General features: G+C 41.6%; 1 protein-coding gene across 6 annotated transcripts in view; it reads right to left on the bottom strand.

Annotated features, from left to right (window-relative positions):
- LOC119428923 (mitogen-activated protein kinase kinase kinase kinase 4) overlaps positions 1-24,247 on the bottom strand; it is a 51,226-nt gene that overhangs the window by 25,692 nt on the left and 1,287 nt on the right. For all 6 annotated transcript variants that reach the window (XM_037696631.1, XM_037696626.1, XM_037696627.1 and 3 more), the window contains exons 3-5: positions 6,701-6,757; positions 721-846; positions 439-549 (exon numbers count right to left, since the gene is read on the bottom strand). In XM_037696631.1, coding sequence (XP_037552559.1) covers positions 439-549; positions 721-846; positions 6,701-6,757 — 294 coding nt within the window. The remainder of the gene's footprint in view (positions 1-438; positions 550-720; positions 847-6,700; positions 6,758-24,247) is intronic.

The following is a 24,247-nucleotide window of genomic DNA, read 5'->3' as shown; positions in this document are numbered from 1 at the left end:
GATGGATGGATGGATGGATGGTTGATGAATGGATAGAGTGATGGATGGAGTGATTGATGGATGGATGGATGGATGGATGAATGGATGGATGTCCAGGCAAAAATGAAGCTGTTTTGACCAGTGAATAAACTTATAATAAATGTGACTTTGAAATGTTTTTTTCCTCTTCATGATGCTTTTTTTGACTGATGCAACTTTTACTCTGGGACAACTTATACGCCAGAAAATACGGTAGCGTTACTTATTAACGGTTAGGCCTTCAAGTCAGAAGAAGCTAAAAGGAAAACAAATGTGAAATAAAAGAATAAAAGCAAATTAAATATTCTACATGCTGGTGATTATGGATCCGATGGAGCTCAAACACCTAACAAAAAGACAATCGCTGCATCCTAACAGATTGCAATCAGACATTTAAAAAAAAAAAAAAGAGAATCTCACTCTGAGGATCTCTCTGGAGATGTAGGCGATCCAGTCTTCCTTTAACTGGTTCCCCTTGGTGTTCTTCACCAGATCTGTGATGGAACCGGCGCCGCAGAACTCCATCACCAGCTGCAAAACAGAAGAGTCGTCAGAAGAAAAGACCGAGTGTTGGACTAGACGAGATGAATATGCTAAAACGTTAGCGTTTAGGAGAACACGGTTACTTAAAGATCACAACAGGGCAGCTGCCTTTACCACCCCCACAACTTTTTAAATTCTCAACAGGATCCGAGGACTCACCCAGAGTTGGTCATCGTGTCCTGGGGGGCTCTTTTTAATGAAAGCACCATAATACGTGGCTATGTTTCTGTGGTGGGAATACTTCTTGAGCATATTAATCTCCAGTTTAATTTCCTCCTCTTCATCCTACGGGGACACAAAAACAGACAAACACGGGACGTTTGTTCGCGCTTGAACACAAGAAATCTGCTGTTAATCATCTGCTGATAATAAGTGCAATTTCATTTAATTAGCTGCCGTAGCTGGGGTCACGGCGAATACCAAGCTACGAGTCGACACCCCGGTGAAACTTTGCTGCCATCTTGCTTCCCCCCCCCCCCCCCCCCCACCACATAAGAACTACGACTGCAGACGTTTTGTCAACGGACAAACGATCCTTTTGTTTGGGTATTAATGACGCACGACTGAGTCACGTTGGGGAGTTCGTGAAGTCGCATCGATGGTAAACCTGCAATACACTTCCATTAGCAACCAGCTGACCTCATCTTTTTGGAAACCAAAACTCCCGTCTAAACAGCAATTCATGTCCTGCTGGTGCAGGATTACTGAAAGAGCCGGTGATAAACCGGCGGTAAACGAAACGAGGAACAAGAACGGGGAATCCGACGCGTTCGTGAGCGATAAAAACCAATTCGGCGAGCCGATGCGACGATCGCGCCACGTTTTAGTCTCTACGGGGAATGACCTTCAGTGCAAATAACGTCCACCGTCAACTCTTCAGGAAAAGGTCACAACTCCCTGCTTGCACCAGACAGAAACTTGACGGTGATTAACGGCGACGAACTGATTGAAGACGCGCGGAGATCAGACGGTGAGCGCTTTTGCTTTATGGGTGGGTGACCTCGCTTTTAGATTTTAAAAACGAAGGCGTGGAGAAGTGGTTCTTTCTTTGCAGTTTTAGAGTTTTAACAGGACGTGCAGCAAAACGTGGACAAAGGCTACGCTCGGTAATCACCAATAGCAAAATGGCAGTTGGCCGTCTGCGCAGGCGGCCATACTGCTGCTGCATGACTCGTTTGAGTTGACGTAAGCCTTTCTGTTGAGCACATACACATTCCCGACTCCCCCACCACCACAACCACAACCAGCACGCCATCCAAGCCCGCTCTCTGCAGCGCAGCTGTCGAGTTATCACACTCCCGACTGTGAAGGCTCCGCCGCCACAAGTCACATGGCGCGGGAAAGAAAAGAGCCGAACGGTGATGTGTGCCAGAGAGAAAGATAAAGGGAGGGAGGCTGAGGGTAATGGAGAGAAACAATGTGAGGGTACAAAAACACCCACAGAAGGCTGGACTTATCTCCGCTACTAGGTCACACTTTAATCTTTACTACATGTCAAGAAGACAAGTTAAACACAGTTTACTGGGATATTAATTGGATTTTTTTTTTTTTATGAAAAAATGCTTTTTTTTTTAAAGATCAAGTGTGAACCAATGTCTTAGTGAATACAACCAATATAATCTATATTAAAACATGACAAATAAGTAATAAATTAATCAAATACAGAATTTATAGTGTCTTTTTGGGAGTCCTAAAAGCCAAAAGTATGTCCAAGTAACCTGATGCATGCTCAATAATCCAGGTAGAAAAATCCAAAAAAGTTAAATCTGGTCCTCTGGACATTCAAAAAAAAACAAAACAAAGCAAAACAACAAAAAATGTCGAAACGTTTCTACATTTTTTGTTGTTTTGCTTTGTTTTTTTTTTTTTTTGAATGTCCAGAGGACCAGATTTAACTTTTTTGGATATGTCCAAGTAAGGTCGCACAGTATTTAAAACGCATGAAATTGCATTCATATTGTTGAAAACCGCATTATTACTGTCATTTCCAGACTATAAGCCGCCACTTTTTCAAAAGCTTTGGCGATGACCGTTTCCTCTGGTATCGGATGCTGTGCAGCTGGAAGGATTTTTACTAAAACTTTTTTAGTTTTGGACAATTGTTATGATGTGTAACCATGACAACAAGGTGTTTTTTTTTTTTCAGTTTTTTGAGTTTTTTTTTTTTTTTACAACCAGGAGCAGCTGACCAACACCTCAAAAGCTCAAATAATACCTCAGCTACAGCCCCAATTATCAAATGAGTTGAAAAGGAGGAGTCGTATATGCATTCTCGTCTCCTTGCCGGCTGTGCTCGGATGCCTGACCACTGAGATCCTCGAGCTGGCAGGAAACACGACTCGTGACAGCAGAAGGACAGGATCGTCCCCCGGCACCTGCAACCGGCTGTTCTCAGCAACGAGGAGATCGGCAGGCTGCTGGGAGGAGTGGCCTCCACTCAGGTTCTTGAGATGGCTCTGAGAGGAGTTTTACCCAGCATTCAGGCGGTCCTGATGCCCGGAGGAACTGAGAGGCCAACTTAGGTCTGGGTGGACAAAATTGACAGCATCTGCGGCCAGTTTCTTCGGATCCGCTGTGGGACGGACCTTTACAAGAGATCCTTCCTGCCTACAGCCATCAGTATCTATAACCTCTTAATGAAACCAGGATAACAGCTATAACAACAACATTTAATTTCCCTTTGCAATCAATAAAGTATTTTTGAATTTAATTTAACTTAATTGAAAACATTTAGCCTCATTACACCTGGGTGCTCACATAGCTGTCCAATACACATCTCTCTTGGGGGGTGGATCCTCATAACTCACCTGCAATGTTTCCCCTACCATTAAGCAAGCAGGGCGCCCCGCCCCGTCAACAGAACCGAGCGCACTGCCTACCGAACTGAACACCCACCTACCCTATCGACAACAACCGGCACTGACGTAGCGCTAAGCTAGCGGCACGCAACAGAGGCACGCTAGCTAAAAAGCTAGAGGTAGCGCTCAGATTCCCTCACGCTGAGCCGTCTACAACCCTTCTCCCCACTCGAAAACTTTTGATACAAACAGTGCACTACACAGACGTGTCCCCCCCACCCGTTGACAAAAATCACGGAAGAGATAAGCACCCAGCCAAGGCAAGTAATGTAGGGGAAACACTGACCTGCATAAAAAATCTGACCAATGAAATTACCGAACAGGTCACAAAGTTGGGGAAAACAAAGTTCCCCCTTCCCCCTATAGATAGTTGTGACATAGACAAATGCGGCCAATATGTGTACTTTTTTTTTGTGGGTATGTCTTATATTTGAGTGCGCTCTATAGTCTGTAAATTATGGTATATTGAGCAGCTGAACAGAGTCAAAAAAAAAAAAAAAATAAATCCCAACGTAAAACTAGTGTGTCTCTAATCAGTGGTAGTAAATTCTTATCAATAAACAAAGAGACTTCATAAAAATAATTTAATTTTTGGTCGTTGGGATGTCAGACAGCAGAGATGAGTGTTTGGATGTGAGGATGAGAATCTGGGTCAGATAAAACCCAGTATGAGAAAACTGAACCTCAGAACTGATTAGATTAGAGTCAAGAGCTGAATTAACTTATTATACCACACATTAAGTGTAAATAATATTTTAGTTTTGGGCCAAATGAGGTTCTATCATTGAAAAGAAACTTGGAAACTGAACGTGACAACAGAAAAAGAATTAAATTAGATGCCAGTACATAAAAATAAAAACAATATATGATGCAGTCTGGCGAGTCTCGTCTAGTTATAAATCATGTCAATACACGAGTCTATGATGCACAAGTACTAAAAATGATTTTTATGGCAGCTGTCTGGAAAAATTACCGCCTCGTTTTTGTCTTAAAGGCACAGAACCGGTATCAGCTGCGTGTAAAGTTGATTCAGTTCGACATAATGAACAGTAATAACCATGTGTACGATGGGAACGTTTAATAAATGATGTAGCAATTTCAACATAATATAAAACCTCCTGGTGCCCCTTTGACATGTTTCTAGATAATCCGACTACACGTATTTACTTTTAGTAGTGAAATGATCTTTATTTAGACGATGGGTTGCGCCACGCCACACAGGCACTCCTGCAGATTTGTCACACCGTACAGGTAAGAGTTGGGCAACACGTCTTTCAGATCATCAGTCGAGCCAGTTTCTGATTCATGGCTCATGTGAGGAGTGGCAGCAGACAAGTCGGGACGGAGGCGCTGCGTTCTGTCAGCTTCCTGTGGAAGGCTGTGACACAAAGCGTGGCTGAAAACAGGGAACAGGAAGCTCCAAACCGCAACATAAAACGGCTGTTAGTTGTGGCAAAAGAATAAAAAATGGGACATCAGAAAGTGACAGGCTTGATCCAGATTAGACTTTAAAATAGGACCTAAAGCTCAATTTTCATTTATTTAACTTCAAGTTCTGAGATTAAAGAAGTTCATTTAAAGTAAAAAAAATTAAATTAGTTTTCTCTGCAGGGTAGCTGGACTCTCCCTTAGAGAAAGGGGAGAGGCTCCAGGAGAGACACGGAGTAAAACAGTTGCTCCTCCATCCAGAGGCTGAGAAGGTTCGGACATCTGGTCAGGATGGACCTTGGACCTCCTTAGGGAGGCATGTCTAACTGAGACGACACCCCAAGGAAGACTCAGGCTATGCTAGAAAAACTGTCTCTCGGCTGACCTGGGAACACCTTAAGAGCTAGAAGTGGTGGCTGTGGAAAGAGATGTCTGGACCTCCCTGCTCAAACTGCTGCCCCACCCCCAAGACCGGACTCCAGAGCAAGCGGCAGATGATGGAGTAATGGACGGGTTCATTCATTGGTGGACTGACTGACCACGTTCTTATCTGAGTGACAGGAACTTTTCTGTTAATGTTGGTAATATTTTAATATGCTTCAGTGCCTCTTTCCTGTGGGGTTCCGCAGGGCTCGATTCTTGGACTCCTTCCGTTTTCACTGTATCTGCTCCCTTTGGGGTCTATCCTGAGGAAACGTGGTCTTTCGTTTCATTGCTATGCTGATGATTGTCAGATTTATCTGCCCTTAAAAACCAAATAGTTCTTGCTCCAGTCACCGTCTGTTAAACTGTCTTGATGACATCAAGGCATGGATAGCTTCAAATTTTTAAGTTTCAACGATCAAAAAAACTGAAGTCATTGTGTTTAGCCGTAGCTCTACTGCTGTCTTTGTTCCTATAAACCTCGACTCTCTTGAGCCATATCTTAAGCAGTCTGTTACAAATCTTGGGATGTGCTGGTGAAGATTCTCAGTCATCCAGGACATGATGAATTCAAAAAGCGTTCAATACAAAAACAACTGGACTTTATTTGTAACAGAAAACGTTTTGCTCCTCATCCGAGGAGCTTTCTCAATTCAAAGAGCAGATCTCTCACTCTCTGCTCTTTGAATTGAGAAAGCTCCTCGGATGAGGAGCGAAACGTCTTCTGTTACAAATAAAGTCCAGTTGTTTTTGTATTGAACGCTTTTTGAAATCTTGGGATGGTTTTAGACTCTGACTTTAAGTTTAATAAACAGATTAACTCTGTTCTGCAGAAAAGCTTCTTCCAGTTAAGGCAGATAGCTAAGTTTAAGTCCATGTTGACCAGATCTGACCTTGAAAAATAGTTCACGCCTTCATTACAACGCGATTGGTCTACTGTAACGCTCTTTATGTTGGGGTCAGTCAGGTGTCCCTTTCACGTCTCCAGCTCGTCCAAAATGCTGCAGCTCAGTTACTAACAGGAACTCATGCATAGGTTTGAGCACATTTCACCAGTTTTGTCCTCCCTTCATTGGCTCCCTGTACGTATCAGAATCGATTTTAAACAACAACTTGCAACATCATACCTCTCTGACCTACTTCGACCATATGTTCCTTCTCAAGCGCTGAGATCATCCGACCAGCTGCTTTTGACTGTTCCAAAAACCAGGTTGAAGCTCAGAGGAGATCGAGCTTTTCCAGTCGTGGGCCCTAAACTTTGGAATAATCTGACACCCTACTGAAATGCAACTTAAAGCTCATTTCTCTTATTTACCGTTCAACCAGGGAAGTGTAAATATTCTTGATGTCTTTACAGCGTCTGAGGAGCCAAGTTGTAAAGGGATCCACTAAAAACATTATTGCTGAAACAACACGTTGTTTAGGCTTACCTCTGTGACGTCCATGACCTTGATGGCAGCCAGCTGTCCAGTCTTGACATGGCGTCCCTGCAGAAAACAACAGAAGTGTGCACGTTAGTGGCAGATTCATTTCACCATTTATTAGACAAATTACATTTCCTGTGAAAATGCTTATTGTTGAAAAACAGCTGAAATTAGATCAAGTTGGCAGAAGAAAGCAGAAAGAGCACATATTTGCTGAATTAGATTGAAATAAGCAGAATTGAGCACAAAAATGAGTGAATTAGCTAAAAAAGCTGAAATTAGCTATAAAAAGTTGATGAAAAGTAGCTTCAAATGCCAAAAGAAGCTTAAACTACCAGAATAAAGTGGAAAAGCTGAAATGAACTTAAAAATGTGGAATTACCTGTAAAAGCTAAAATCAACATAAAAACATCTAAATAGCTGAAATAGCAGCAAAAGCTGAAACTAGCAGAAAGCTGAAAGGAGCACATAAGCTAAAATTAGCATAATTAATTAGGTTGAAAGTAGCAGAAATTACCATGAAAAACTTGAATTTATCTGAAAACAGCTGAAATTAGCTAAAAAGGTAGAACAATCAGCAGAAGAAAGCAGAAACATGTTTGCCCACTTAGGCTAAAAGAAGAAGAAAGTCACAAAAAGTAGAAATTATTTGAATGAAGCTGAAATTAGCAACAAAAAAAACCAGATGAAAAGTAGCTAAAAAAGCAGACGGAAGCTGAAATTACATGAAGGAAGTGGAGAGAGCACATTTTTGCTGAATTAGGCTGAAAAAGTTGAATGGAGTGCAAAAAATGTGGACTTGGCTGAAAAAAATATACAATTTGCATAAAAACATCTGAAAGTAGCTGAAATAACATAAAAGGCTGAAACTTGCAGAAATAAGCTGAAAGGATCACAACAAGCTGAAATTAGAAAAAAGAACTTAGAAGAAACACAAATGTAGTAAACAGAAATAATCTGAAAGGAGCACAAAACAGCTGAAATTAACTGAAAGTAGCTGAAAAGTATAAATCTGCAGAAGGAAGCTGAAAGAAGCTGAACCAGAACAAAATGTGAAAGGATCAGTAAAAAGCTGTAAACAGATCTAAACATGTAAAATGAGCTAAATTCATTTTCTATGATTTAAAAACATGCCAGAAAAGGCTAAATATTTCAAAAAGCTAAAGTTGCAACAATACCACAAGTCACAGCAGGATTGTCCTGAAAGAGCTGAACGTTTTGAGTCATGACTTGTTGAAATAACTGAAAACTGAGGGACGAGAATCGTACGTAAGAAAAATGAATCACAGTAGAGTGAACGCTTCATGAACATATTAGTAAAAAAAACAAAGTTCACCGAACGTTTCCACCCTCTTGATAAGGTGCATTCTGTATTTTATTATTTGTCCCTTCCTATTTAATGTGTATTTTTTTATACATTTCTTCTAATTTAATATTTTTCTCTAATCATACCCCTGTCGAGAACTGTTCCTCGCTTCGTGTACGATCGTTTGGCTACACGCGGTAAATAAACTTGTCCTCGGTGTCCAACAAGACATCTTTAAACAATTACAAAGACGGAGACAAGCGTCTCATCAACCTACGAATGTGTCCAATTGTATCAAGTTGTGTATTTTGACTTCAGATTTGAATTAAATCAAGTGAAAGAAGATTAATTGACAAAACATTAAATCAAATACAGCATTTAATGTTTCCTCTTAATTTGATATCTGTAACATTTGAACTGTGTTGGGAACTGAAAAATAAAGGTTTAATAATCCAAAAATATACCAATAAAAACATTTGCAACCCCACCCCCGGTGATATTTAACTGACGCGATCAGCTGATATTTTATACAGTTTCTGAGATGAAGCGACATTAAAAATCAGATTAATAAACAACATTCCATGTATGAGCAACATTCCCAGACTTCTGTGCTCTCCAAACACCCCCCTGCCACTCCTTACATAAACAAAGGACCAAAATAGAGGCCTCTACAACCCCCCCTCCCTTGAAGCCTGAGAGGAGATAAAGCAGGGGACATTGTTGGGCATTCCCCTTTTTCTCATGGACAGCGCTGCAGCATCTGTACTGGGCCTCAACAACACCGACATCTCCAACGCAACATTCCATACTCGATTGAAACTGTATGGATTATGACAATAAACACTACACAGGCTTGGGGGGCCCTCTCCGAGAAGCGGGGGGATGAGGGGGACACTTTACAGCGGTTTTAATCCTCTCTGCTTTGATCCAAGAGGTTAGCGTTGCAGAAACAACATGGGGTCTGACATTAGGCGTCAGCTCTTCGTGAGCCGCTGGTTCACTAGAAGAGGTCAAAGGTCAACCCAAGACCCTCAGAATGTTCATGCATCACGTGCGCTGCAACTGTCCATCAAAAGAAACTCAGCATGTGGTAAAAAAAATAGAGCCTGACCGATATATCGGTAGGGCCGATAATAAGGTCTGTCACGATAAATTTTGCTGGGCGATTAATTGTCTCAGAAATTATTGGGATAAACAATAATATTGTTTAAAATTTAACAGTAATTAGTAATTATTGTCAAATTTAAGAAGAAATGTTGGTTAATTTTATTTTGGTGTAGTACCTTTTTTAACCACTGGATGGCAATATAAGATCGTTTGAACCGAAGGATGGATAGTGAGGGAGCGAGAAGCGTCTCTCTTTAAGAAAAATGGGAGGGAGGCCCCTTGACGCGACGTAGGTCTCCCCTTTTTTTCTCCCGGTTCTGAAAATGTCGAACGCTCGGTGTAGTTCGAGCTTTTTAGCATAGAATTTGTCACACAAAGCTTTTAATTAAAAAAAATAATAATAATCAGTAAACAAGTTCTCGGCTTATTTTTGCAGAGAAAAGCAACTTTTTACACAAAAGCACAGGTTTCAACTGTGAATTTTGGAGCTTAGCTTCGTGATCGCTAACAGCTGCGCTAACAAGCCCCGCCTCCACTCGCTGTTTACTGAGATTCTTGGGGGTTGACAAAGCGCAACATTTTTCAGCCATTATATCAGTTATCGGTGATCGCATACCCCCTCCCAATATCGGTTTTGGCTCTAGTAAAAAACGCCTTTTATAAATGTCAATTTAATCTATACATCTACATCTTTAGTTTTCTTTGAATAGTTCCACCATTTTCCACATGGAGACAACCCTTTATTTGACTTTATCCAAAGCGCAGCATAAATGTGAAGAACAACGAGCAACACAATATTATGAAACGCGAGTTCAATACAGTCGTGTCAGATATTTGTTTGGCGTCAGGAAGGTGAGGTCTTGGAAGCGTTCACACGTGGTGGCTGCCTTGTGACTGACGAGTCAGATGACCACGGACACTCGTCTGAAAATACAGCGACCAATTAGATATAGACCTATCAGCTGATATTGGCCACTTAATGTGAATCTGATATGCCTGTACATATTTAATCAATTAAGAAGTAGAACAATGAAGATGCAGAAGAACCAGATTACTTGTAGTCCAGATTTTTAAGAATGCTCCGCTAGATATTTTAATGAGTTCAAGTTCTTTTAAGGGTCGTTAAATATATTTGTTATATTATGATAAAAGAAAACTATAAATTGACAAAAAATAAAAAAGGACAAGTGGTGTTGTATATATATTTATCAGTAGATCTCTGCTCGTCATCTTGTAGTCTGATTCTGTCTTAAGCAATTAGTTGTGCTAATTAATCAAAGTTGATAAATATGATTATTACCTTAACAGATACAACAGAACTGCGACAGCCGAACTGACCTGTTTGAGAGGGTTTAATCCTAGAATGAAATACGCGTTTTCTTGAGCAGGGAAAGCTGTCGTGACGTAAACTCGACTGTGTCCTTACATCTGATCTGGTACGGTTATCCAATACCCAGTGATGCCAAACATGAGGGCGCTTGCACTTTATTGGCACAATAAACCACAAGAGGAGATGGTTTGTAGTCAAGTTGAATATTGAATTCTTACTGAATAAAACTTGTTCCCTCATTTTTTTATTGTCTTTGAAACAAACTCCATGTTGTTATTTTAAAGTTAAAGGCATACAACAATAATGATCAACAATCAAATAAACCCAGTGAGCAATTACCGTATTTCCCAGCGTATAAGTCGCAGTTTTTTTTGCAAAGAACTGTCAGTCCTGCAACTTATACACCAAAGCGACTTATATACGTTTTTCCCCCCATACTCACAACGCAAGTTTTGACCAACGCTTTAAATTTCTTAGAACAGCAACAATGAGTCCTCCCGTGCGCGCTCGCTTCACTCAGCTGGTGCAGGCGGAGGAACGCTGAGAGCTAGCGGCTCCGGACGCGATGGATGGATGCATGGACGGATGCATGGACGGATGGATGGATGGATGGATGCATGGATTGATGGATGCATGGATGGATGGATGCACGAATGGATGGATGGATGCATGAATGGATGGATGCATGAATGCATGCATGGATGGATGCATGGATGGATGCATGGATGGATGGATGGACAGATGGATGGATGGATGGATGCATGGATGGATGGATGGATGGATGGATGGATGCATGGATGGATGGATGCACGAATGGATGGATGCATGAATGCATGCATGGATGGATGGATGGATGGATGGATGCATGGATGGATGGATGGATGGATGCATGGATGGATGGATGGATGGATGCATGGATGGATGGATGGATGGATGCATGGATGGATGGATGGCGCCACCCAAGCAAAATTAAGCTGTTTTGACCATTAATAAATGCAACAGATTCGCGGTGACGCATAATAAATGCGACTCGAAGCGACTTCTATACGTTCCTTCCCTCTTCGTGATGCTTTTTTTGACCGATGCTACTTGTACTCCGGAGTGACTTATATGCCGGAAAATACGGTACATTATATCTTTGGAGCCAATTAACCTTTAGAAATTCTAAGGGAAGCTCACCAAATGGGGTATATTTTGTGAAACGTGGTTTTAAACTCTTTGTCCCAGTTCTTGTCACATACCTTTGGGTCTAACAGCTAAAAGTGTTACTCATCTTTCAAATGAACTTTGACCTACTTTAAACATCACCATCCAAATGAGTATTTCAGTGTTTTGTCATTTTATATGCATTTGCTCCTGATGTTCTGTTGTTGCCTGTTAATAGCCGACCCGAGAAGCAGACCACGGGTCCATCAGAGACCTGCAGTTATGGAGCCTCTTGAAGCAGGAAGCTAGGCGTGGCTGTGGAGGGTTATCGGAGTTATCACTCAGGCCTCCCTGTCCTCCATCACAGCTTCTCTTAACCAGGGCCAGATGTGCTGCTGGCCGTTCTCCAGCTCACCACTGAACCACAGGAAGGCTTAAAAGCCTTGAGAGCCAGAGATATTAACTAAAAAAAAAAAAAAAACCTTAAAACAAAGTCTGCTTCTGTCAGAGCTCTATCATTAACGTTGGAGAGACATTTCACTCGGCACCAGAAAGGAGATAAAGTTTGCTTTTAAAGCACGGGTGTCCAAAGTGCGGCCCGCGGGCCATTTGCGGCCCTTGGACTGATTTTGTGCGGCCCACAACTGCAGTTTAAGAATGGTATCATTTTGGCCAGCAGGCTTAAGAGGTCGATGCAGACTTTCTGAAAATTAGTTGGTAATCCTTTTTCTATAATGTTTAAGGTTTAACAGCAAAAACGATCTTCCCAAAATGAGCAATATTAAGCAAAATACAAACCTTTGGATGTAATATTTTCATTTTCACTTCATGGTAAACCTTTACTGATTTCTACGATTTCTACAAGAAAGAAAAATTTTGGATAGAGATTCATAAAACTTGGCTAAATGTTGCAGTTGATAAAACTATCAAGAGGGAAACTGGACAGTTTTAAATGAATATAGCGTGGTATCATCTGCGTACGAGTTGATCAACTTTATCAAACCTTCTATGAATATGCTGCAGCAACGAACAGCTGGACGATTTTTCTGAACTTCAATCAGCCTTTTGGGCCGTCCATGGTCTAAAAGGCTGACTGACCCTCTTTTACAAGGACACTTACCGTATTTTAAGCCGTGTGCGTTGCACCGCCCTATAAGTCGCTTAAGTCCAAATATGTTTAATAAAGTGGAAAAATCCATAAATACGTTGCATCTATTATGCGTCACCGCTGACATGAAACGTGGGCAAGTGTTGTGCCAGAAATCGATTGGCTGCCAAATGATGGCTGTGGGAGCGTGTACGGGAGGACTTCAACAAGAATTTAACAAGATTAACACTTAAAAACAATTATTTGTTTGCTCGACTTTATAGTAAAGGTGCGTCTTACTTTAACTTTTCCTTAATAAATGCACTTCAATAGGCAAATCAGCTTCATTTCACCGGGGCGGCGCAGCGAAATGAAGCTGATTCGACGGTTGCTCCAGGAGAGCTGGACGAAAGTGGCAGGCTACGGCAAGCCAACTGTGTCAATAAGAGCCACTTTTACCTATTGCATGACACAACAGCATGCCATACTACTTGAGTGCCATCTAGCAGCTGAAAATGGTAGTGTTCAATATTTTCAGTCAGAATGAATAAAAACCGTCATACCTCAGCCAAAAATTGGTTTATAAAGATGGGGAGAAAAACATAAGTTGCACGGCATGTAAATTATGCAAAAAAACTGTGACTTATAGGGCAAAAAATATGGTACTCAAATTACGCTTTTGTTGCCGAGAAGACTAAAATTAACTTTCAAAACACAAGAAAACAACAAGCATAGACACAACAACTCGATCAAATTATTTTTTATAAATAGTATAAGCTTAGTGTTGATGAGGCTTTTAATGTTTTGGATCTACAACAATTTAAACTTTGCCAAAATGTGTTCCTTTCCAAAATATTGTTCACATTGTGAGCTAAATTCACATTTTTGTGGCCCACGAGTCCTTCATCTGGATAGTTCTGGCCCTCGTATGAAAACATTTGGACACCCATGTCTTAAACAAAGCTGCTGATGAGAGTGGCTGGAGAACATGAACTTATTATTTCACAAGAACAAAACAACTCCATTGCAAATGAAAGAAAACGGGTTTTAAGTGCCATCGCGGTACAAACAGGTCTTCCAGTGGGCAACCAGTTTGGCTGCACGTTTATTAAGCAGGTGCAAAACAAACCTGGTTTCATGTTATAACATCACGCTGAGAGAACGACAGAACTGCTGGATGCCACAGGGCGGTTTCTCAAAAGGTCACTAAAGAGGGATTGTGTGTTTGAGGTGGGGGTAGAGATGTGGCATTATGGGGTGGATGCCACCTACCATCATCAAGACTCATGAAGATCTGAGGTGACGTTTGAACTGGTGAGGAGACGGAAACTTGTCGTCCATGCATATTGGGACGTCCGTAAATCTGCTTCACGACTTTTTCTGCAGCTTCTCCGACGTGCCTCAGATAAGTCCTGGGTGAAGAAGTGATCAATCCACATGTGCAGGAGCACATGACACACAGACCCGTGCCTTGTCCCTGCCCCTCGCAGCTCTCAGCCTCTCTTTTTCTTCCTGCTGCTGCATCCAGCACACTGACCCAATTCTCACATGCGTCCCTGGAGAAGCGAGGATGACGATGCAGGGAGACCAGAATTATATGTGGACGGGAAGAGATGGCACAGAAAAGCTCGCCAAGTCTGAACCAAGAGGCTGGCTGACGTGAGCGATCTATTGATCACAGTGCGGCAGTTTTGAAGGAGTAAAGATGCGTACGATTGGACCATGAATTAACAGTTTAGCAGCGTTCAGACAGTGAGAATCTATAAACGAGCCGACTGCATTAAAGCTGGAAGCTTTGGATGCAAATGGAAGAAACGTCATCGTTCAGATGTTACAAAAGGATAAAAATGTGGTAAAGTAGGAGAGTCCATTTGATCTTGGCATCACTAGTAGCCGTGAGGCGGCTCAGTGAGCAGACACGTACAGGCAGACAAACACAGAAAGTTTTGTTCGGGCTGCGCGTCCAGTCAGGGGACACTGCGAGTCTTGTGACACCAATTAAGAGTTAAGGGTCATTGTGGGTGGGGGGACGAGGACAAAAGAGACACACTGTGATGGACGGAAACGATGCGGCCGAGCAGCCTCGGCTTCACTAATCGTGCTCGAGTTTTACGTGTCAGAATATATAAACGAGAGCAGATTCAGAGCGTGCTCGGCGTAGACGACTGAAAGAGTTGGACGCGATACATGAACGCGGACCCGGTTGCTGCATAACATAAGCAAGGCATTCAACACCCCCGGATACTGACCTAAAAGCTGCACGGCCACTCAGAAGCCAAGCTACCAGGACCCAAACAAGTGAGCTCTATCCAACAGGCATTAATTAGTCAAGCAGACAAGACTAGCACTGCTGCTGGGGTCAGTAACGCCATCCAATCCAAAGATTAGCAACACAAGGGTCTTTACTTATGCAAACGCTCTCAGAACTGTAAAAAACACGTATTGCTTCTTCAGTATTTAAGTAACTGTACAATATCTAGCCAAGTACTTATACATCCATGCACTAGTGTCTCATTGATAACTTGATCAATACGGGACTATTGACCAGGATCTCTTCTGTATCCTACATTTATTAGGCTGGTACAGCAAGGTGGCCTCAGGATTCCATCTCTGCTCTTTGCAGATGATGTGGTCCTGTTGGCGTCATCCTGTCGTGATCTCCAGCTCTCACTGGAGCGGTTCTCAGTCGAGTGTGAAGCGGCTGGGATGAAAATCAGCACCTCCAAATCTTAGGCCGTGGTCCTCAGTTAGAAAAGGGTGGATTGCTCTCTTCAGGTCGAGGGTGAGATTCTGCCTTAAGTGGAGGAGTTCAAGTATCTCTGGGTTTTGTTCACGAGTGAGGGAAGAATGGAGTGTGAGATTGACAGACAGATTGACAGACGAATCGGTGCAGTGTCTAGAGTATCGTGGACTCTGTGCCGGTCCGTTATGGTGAAGACGGAGCTGAGCTGTAAGGCAAAGATCTCCGTTTAACGGTCGGTCTACGTTCCTACCCTCACCTATGGTCATGAACTCTGGGTAGTGACCAAAAGAATGATTGTGGATACAGGCGGTTGAAATGAGTTTCCTCTGCAGGGTAGCTGGACTCTCCCTTAGAGATAGGGTGAGAAGTTCAGTTATCCTGGAGATACAGAACCGCTGCTCCTTCACATCGAGAGGAGCCAGTTGAGGTGGTTCAGGCATCTGGTAAGGATGCTCCCTGGACGCCTCCCTAGGGAGGTGCTTTGGGCATGTTCGACTGGGAAGAGATCCCAGGGAACGTCATGGGGTCCTCCCAGAAGAACTAGAGGAGGTGGCTGTGGAAAGAGATGTCTGGACCTCCTTGCTCAAGCTGCTGCCCCCGAGACCTGACTTCGGAACAAGCAGATGGACGGAGGGATGGATGTCAAGCTTCTCTGCAAACTGCTGAAGAAAGTCCCTGGTTGTTTGCAGAGACTACATGCGGATGAACCAGGTTCAGTAAAGATTGACCTGAAGCCTGGTGACACATATGACCCCTGATAGACCAGCTGACCGATGCTCCTTCACTAATTGCTTCATTCAGTTGGAACGTCAACGTGTACAACGCACATTTGTTTAATATTTGTGCAAACAGTTAAAAGACTTTGCTGCTTTAACTACAGCCCTGAGGTGAACACATGACGAGCTGGTCTCAGGCGAGTCGAACCACACTACAACCAACAGAAAGACTCTATAAGCAAACTCTGAAGACTTTGGACAAAAAATCTAATTATCATCACCATTGTAAAATATTACACCAGTATGAGTTTTTGAGTTGGGAAAGCATGATCATGTATTCAGGCGCCAAACTTGTAAATAAAGCCCTTCATGTTTTGGCTCCACCACTGCTAAAAAACTTTGTCTTATTAAATTTACAACCAAACGTAGGGGAGACTGTAAAATACCTTTTAGAAAAAGTTCCTTCGGTCAGTTTTCATTTTCTGTTCGAACTCCAAATTCTTGGACTAAACTACCAGAACTAAGAAATGTTACATCATTTAACTGTTTTAGGAAGTCACTTAAGCAATGCTTGCCAGATAATCAAAATTGTACTCGTGTTTTGAATAATTCTTAAAAATCAACTTTTTACTTCCTTTTCCCCCTTTTATGGTTGCGACTTGTTTTTATTTCTTTATAGGTTTACTGTAAATTACACTACTTTTAGCTATATTTAAAATTGTCATAACTTATAGGTCATGCAAGTTGCTATGTATGTTAATTGTAATTTTTTTAAACTAACATCAAACTGCTAGGGGACTATAGATGAAAATGAACCTCTTTGGCTAAATCTGGCATATTTATGCGATGTATTCTGTTGATTAATAAGCATGGGCCCTTTATGAAATGAAACAAACTGAAAATGAGTCAGGAGGAGCACCACAGGTGACGGATTAACAGACTGAACGGGGGGTTTCTCCAAGCAGCAACTCCCATGCACCGCCCCCGTCAGGCATAGCTTCCTTTATAATAAAGCCTAATATCTAGAAAGCTTAGGTTTATTAGCCGGTCATCTCGGTGCCACTGATGAGGAGAAATCAAGAGCAGAGTGCTTTGCAGGGCGGCTGAATATTTTCATATTCTGAGACGAGCCACGTGAGCCGGACCGACTGCGGTTAATGCGTCCGCACAGCTAAAGTCAACGATCGACCACAGTTTTCTTACGGATATGCTTCATCCACAAAGACTGATCAGATTACGTTTGAGTGTCACGTTGCAACCAATACAGTTAATAAGGCCTGATACGATGACAAATTTTGCCGGGCGATTAATTGTCTCAGAAATTATTGTGATAAACGATAATATTGTTTGAAATTTGACAATAATTAGTAATTATTGTCAAATTTAAGAAGAAATGTTTGTTAATTTGTTTTGAGTGTAGTACCTATTTTTGACCACTGGATGGCAGACTGTTTGAACCAAAGGATGGATAGTGAGGGAACGAGCAGTGTGTTGCTAAAAAAAAATGGGAAAAAGGCCCCTTGACGTGACATGGGCTGTCTCTCTTTCCTTTTTTTGGTTCTCAAAATGGCAGACGCTCTGTGTGGTTTGAGCTCTTTAGCATAGCATTTGTCACGCAAAGCTTTTAGTAAAAAAATAAAAAATAAAAATCAGTACACAAGTTCTCAGCATTTTTTTGCAGAGAAAAACAACTTTTTACACGGAGGCACAGGTTTCATTGTCGTCATCATTCTTTGTTGAAATCGGGTCTCTCTTGTAAAGGAGTCCTCGAGGCTCAATGGGATTTACCTGTAAATAAAGGTTGAATGAATTCAACTGTGAATTTTTGGAGCTTCGACAAGACGGAGGTTTTTTCACCGAGGTCGGCCCGTTAGCTCATAGCTTAGCTTCTCAGCTTAGATGCTTTTAACGATGACATGTGGGCTGCAGGTATTTCGATCCTGCTAAAGCACAAAAACAGTTTATTTTTTATTCCTTTGACGAATAAGTTCAACGCAAGCGTCTTCAATCGGTTCACCAACGCTGGGCTTCATGCTGATCAACCAGCTGTCCAAAGCTAAATTAGATGATATATATATATAAAAAATAAAAATAAAAAAAAGCTTTTAAGGCCCAACATAATTTTCATTATGGCTGTCTGTCAAAGAAAACTGCTGCGCTGTGTTCAGGAGCGGACTGTAATCTGGCACCCCTCCAGGGGCGATGTCTGCCCTGCTGACGGGCCGGGCAGGTCCAGAGAGCCGGCAGCACCGCCTGGTAAGAATACTGACGACCGGGGGCCTCTGAGAGCAGCTTCTTCTTTTTATTTGCAGGGACATGGTGGTAAAAACAATGTTTAGGTACTTGGCAGAAGATTATCAGAGAGTTTTTAGCGTCAATAATTAGAAATCTGTTATTTTTTAAATCAAATACGAGTCCAACAGGAAGCAGAAGAACTGTCCAAACTAGAGGAACGCTTATTGCTGAAGGATTTCTGCTGAAACCAGCTGAAAAGGTTTTGTCTCTAAACTGTAAATGAGTTGAGTTGAACAGCTGACGTTTGCTGAAAGCAAGAAGATAAAAGCTGAAATCAGCAGAAAAACAGCCGAAATGTGTAGAAAAATGCTGAATAGAGCAGAAATGTAGCAAGAACGAGCAGATTAAGCAGAAATAGTTGGGAGATAGGCTGAATATATGCCCAAAGAATTCTGAAATTAACACAAAAAAGTAGCTAAAGAGAAAATAAAGAGCTGAAATTAGCAGAAAGGAGCAGAAATGTGTAGAAACAGTTGAACAGGGCAAAAATGAGCAGAGGGAAGATGAATAGATGGGGGAGGAGCACAAAAAAGTAGCTTAAAAACGGGGGAAAGAGGTGAAATTAGCAGAAAGAGGCTAAAGGTTTTATTAGAACAAAGCAAATAAAGCGGAATTAAAAAAAAGCAGAAAAAAATGCTTAAATTATCAGAAAGTAGCTGAAAAAAAATTTAAAAAGCTGAAATTAGCAGAAAAAAGCTGAAATGTGAAGTAAATGTTATAAATCAGCTTAAAGGGTTTGAAGGTTGTGGAGAGCTCCAGTCATTTTCAATGTGGAAAAACATGGCCGACAATAATAAATATTTCAAAAAGTAAAAACTGCACAAACACCAAAAGTCAGAGCAGGATTGTGCTGAAGGAGCCGAACGTTTTGGTGCACGAATCGTCGAAACGGAACAAAAGTTGTGGAACGAGTTTCGTGCTGATAAACGCACGTTAAAAAAAAAAAAAATGGATCTGAAAAATAAGATTCGGAAACGTTCAGAGAATAAGTTTTAAACAACGGCTCTGCCTGAGAGCGGAGGTGGACTCAGTTGATCAGATTCTTCAGAAAGACGAAAACACAAACAGATCGTCGTCGGATCGTTTCACGGCAGCGAGCAGCAAATAGAGGACGCCGATAAAAGACAGAAAATATGGGTTCATGTTTTGTACACCTTCCTTCAATGAGGGCTCCTGTCATGACACGGGCACTTTTCTCAGCACATCAGCAATAAAAAAAGCTAACCAGACTATATTTACAAAACAAAAAGTAAATCTGCTTCATAAAGCAGCTGATTTGATTTAAAAGCGGCATTGGTCAGTGAAAAGGTCACGTCGGCCTTCTAGTGTAAAACCGTCAAAAATAATGTTTTATTTAAATTAAAGATTTAAGCTAAATAAACAAGAAACTTTATCATCGTCAACCTTATCTTGCGCAACGTTAACAGATCGCAAGGTTTACGACTACACATTCGCTGACAATCATCTTGGAAACTGACCTGGCAACCCCATTTTCCATATGGGCCATTCTTACGTCCAGATGGAAGTTACTGGTACTACGTCACCTAATTTCCAAGTTATCCAGCTCACAAGATGGACGGATCAATGATTATTTCCATTTCCCCACTTTGCTGCTCAGCAAGAAGCACTTAAAAACGTACGGCAATTTGCAAAACTTTTGTTTTTATATCTAACAAAGTCAGTTCCTCTGGACGGATTCTTCTTGTTGAAACGTTTGATCTTTTATCCAAAGGACTTCTTCAGTCTGAGGAGCTGCAACAAACTCAGTCTTATAAATAGCACCTTCTCATAGTGGATCAACCAGTTTGTTGTTGACATCCAGAACTAGCTGTTCACATGATAAAGGAGGACCATCAGACTAACAATGGATCGTTAGTGCCCTGACGCCCCCTTGCTATTCACAGAGGGTTGAGTGATGATAGCAGGAACAGCATTGCGGAGGCCTGCCCGTTTAATTATGGTTTCTCAGATGGCTTCCTTCACTCCTCTCTCAAAGCAAAGTTCCTCTATCAAGAACGTGAACATCTTCATCCATTCTTCACCTTCATCATCCTTGATGGAGAGGAACGATGGTTTGAAAGAGGACACCAAAGTCCATGCTCTAAAATCTAACAATTTTCAGTCGGGTCATCTGGATCGTCAGGTAAGCTGTTGGGGGGAGACACAATTTTGCTTGGAGTTTCTTCAGACTGATGAAGCCTTCTGGATGAAGGGCGAAACGTCTCAGCACAAAAAAAAAAAAAAAAAAAGAAACTGTCCAGATGAACTGACTGAAAATTGGTGGGTTTGAGAGAGGAGTGAAGGAGGCCATCTTTGTGAAGAGATCATTAAACAGGGGCGGAGCCTCTGTGTCCAACTGTCCCCCTCTTACAATGCTGTTATTGCTAATATCACTCAGCCCTCTGAATAGCAAGCGGCCATCAGGGCACTCACGATCCATTGTTAGGTTGATGGTCCTCCTTGATCATGTGAACAGTTCCCGGTAGTTAAATTTGCACAAATAAATACAGATCAAATATATTGAGAAAAACAATAATAATAATAATAATAACAGTGCAGGAAAAGGCAAAAGCCCGACGGACTAATATAAAGCCTCCACCCAATACATATAAATAATACAAAGAATACAGTCAACTGATCATAAATGTAGGAATATGGTCGTACAGAAAAAGAAATAAAATAAAAAAAACACATCTACAAAGTATTAATGGAAATTTGAATAAAATATGTAACAACTAGTAAGTGACGATCACAATTCTTTAATTAAGTCAAGTCTTAAATAACGTTCAAAGTCTTTTACAGAAAGCCTGCCTGTTATCAAATGTGAAAAATCATTCCAAACGTTAGCTCCCCTGTAACGGAGAGAAAACCGACCTCTGCTCTGATATTTAGGAAGACGAAGCGCTGGACTCTGGCGAGTAAAGTAAGAACGAAACTGGCAGCATATTAGATTTAAAGTAATGGGTGAAATTATTTGGTATATCTTCTTGACATACATAAATCTTATAAACAAAAATACAAATTTGAAAAATGTTAATGTTATAAATAGTAAGAATCTGTACATTCTTAAACAGAGGAGCAGAAGGACAATGATAATCGGATCGAGTTGCAATTCTAACAGGGTTTTTATGCAAAGTTGTGAGAAACATACTTCCCTAAACCCAAATTATATGTCAATAAGACAGATATGGGTATATCAGACTATAATAAAGTGTAAGCAAGCATTCTGAAGTGATATAATGAATAACCTTCTATTATACCAATCGATTTATGCATTTTTCTACTAATCCAATCCTGTCTGCTGTGCATGTTTGGTTCTTTTGTACAGCACTTTGGTTGGCCTTGTTGCTGTTTTAAGTGCTATATAAATAAATTGGTATGGTATGGTATGGTGTGGTCTTTCTAAACCGTGAAGCGTAGGCACTCAAGCCAAGATTCGTGTTTTCCAACAGCGAATCAAAATGTGAACGAGAAAGAATCAGCGTTGCGTCATCAGCAAACATGATTGGCGAAAGAACATTTGATAAATCATTTATGTAAATCAGAAGTAACAACGGTCCAAGAATGGAGCCTTGAGGAACTCCACAAAGTGTCTTCGCTCTGCTTTTGCACAGTTTTTGCATTAAGATATGATGATTCGCAGTGTCAACTGCTTTTGATAAAGCAATGAACATACTACAGCTGGTTCTGGATGTCATCAGCAAACTGGTTGATCCACTACGAGAAGGTGCTGTTTATAAGACTGAGTTTGTTGCAGTTCCTCAGACTGAAGAAGTCCTTTGGATGAACGACGAAACGTTTCAACAAAGAATCCATCCAGAGGACCTGACTCAGCCTTGTTAGATGTTTCTACCTGGATTATTGAGCATGAATCAGAACTTTTTTTTTAATAGATTTGGACTCAGATGTTCTCCTCTCTGAGATTATTTGACTAACAAAAGAACTCCGAAGAACTGTCTCCAAGGATTAAAAAGTCACCAAATATCAAGAACCTCAGTCACATTGTGCCTTTTAAAATGGGGCTCGCAAACTGTGACCAAGCACTGCACAAAGCAGAAAAGGCCTCCGAGGGAGACCCCCTCCTCGATTCAGTTGGGGGGGGGGGGGGGGCGCTGTTGTGAGTCTTCAGTTGGTCGGACTCTGAAACCCCACAGACAAACACCTCCTTTTTGTGCATCCAAGTGACTGACAGAGTCCCAAACGAACGAGGGGGACAAGCCGAGCTTTGTGAGAGCGGCGGGCCGGTTCTGTCTGGAGCTGGACAGCTGCAACACCACCTCCTCGTCTCTCCAGCCCCGCTGCACATGCTCACTGTCCACACGAACGCGGCAGCCACTGAACTGATGGACCGGGGGGGGGGGGGGGGGGGGGGGGGGGGGGGCTGTAATCCTGTGTAATATGTCCGGTGAGGAGATAGCACGTAAGCATCCCAATTTAAAGAGCAGATTTCAGGTGAGTGCACAAACACACGAGCTAACTCCGTGTTTGGAAGCAGGGGGAGATGCTGGGAGGTTATTACGCCGGGGGGGCATTGAAAGCAGGTCACTGGAGCACTGTAGGAATTAAATACTCAGCTTAGTTTGCCATTTTACTTTCCCTCCTAAACCCTTAAGACTATTAACAATTAATGCCAAACTCGTTAAACTACATATCGGTGCTGGTAAACGTCATTTAGCAGCAAAATGCCGCCTCCGCCAATTAATACGCTGAAAGAAACAAGAGCGCAGACGTATTTCTGTTACTCTCCCTTCTTAATAATCTTTCCATTTTAAGAAGGGAAGTGTGACACCAGGAGCACATTCACCGAGCTGGAAAAATGTCCATATTTAAAAGGTGATTGGATAATTCTTAAATGAACCAAAATAAGAACTCAAGAGAGAAGGGGCCAAAAGAATTAGTTTCAGGATTTCACGCTTTTCAGTAAATCCAGGTGATGCATCGGACTGAAAAAGGTCCGAGTCAACCATTAGCGCAACCGTTACTGAATCTGTGCTTCCTTCAACCCAAACATGAGGCCGGCAGAGCCTTTCAGGTGTGGGCCAAAACTATCCAGATGAACGGGCTCGAGGGCCACAAAATGTGAATTTAACTCTCAACATGAACAATAATTTGGAGATAATAACTAATATTGGTGGAGAAAAGAGTTTTAAAATTGTTGTAGATAGGCCTGTCACGATAACAAATGTTGCTGGGCGATTAATTGTCTCAGAAGTTATTGCGATAAACGATAATATTGTTTGAAATTGGACAAATATTAGTAATTATTGTCAAATTTAAGAAGAAATTATGGTTAATTGTTGTGTGTAGTACCTTTGTTGACCACCGGATGGCAGTACAAGACAGTTTGACCCAAAGGATGGATGGTGATGGGAGGGAGGCCCCTTGACGTGACATGGGCTGTCTCTCCTTCCTGTATTTCAGTTATCAAAATGGTGGATGCTCAAGTGTGATTTGAGCTCTTTAGCATAGCATTTTTCACACAAAGCTTTTAATTAAAAAAAAAATCAGTAAACAAGTTCTCAGCTTCTTTTTGCAGAGAAAAACAACTCTTTAGACGAAGGCACGGGTTTCAACCGTGAATTTTTGGAGCTTCGACAAGACGGAGGGTTTTTCTCCGATGTTAGCCTGTTAGCTTAGCTGCATTTAATGAGCCAAAAACGTAATTTTGGACGGTTAAAATGGATTTTAAAGAGAAGGGGAGGGGTCACTGAAGAACACTGGAGTTGAGCCTTTTGTCAACCAGTGTCTTTGGTAGAAAGAGACAAAGAAACGATAAAGCCGATAAATGAAAATGAGGTCGATAATTTATTTATCGTGCGATTA

Source organism: Nematolebias whitei, chromosome 23 (genome assembly GCF_014905685.2).
Source record: "Nematolebias whitei isolate Nwh7 chromosome 23, NemWhi1, whole genome shotgun sequence".
In the NCBI taxonomy this organism is placed as follows: Eukaryota; Metazoa; Chordata; class Actinopteri; order Cyprinodontiformes; family Rivulidae; genus Nematolebias; species Nematolebias whitei.
The sequence above is the reverse complement of the archived record's forward strand: the minus strand, read 5'-3'. Positions and strand labels throughout refer to the sequence as shown.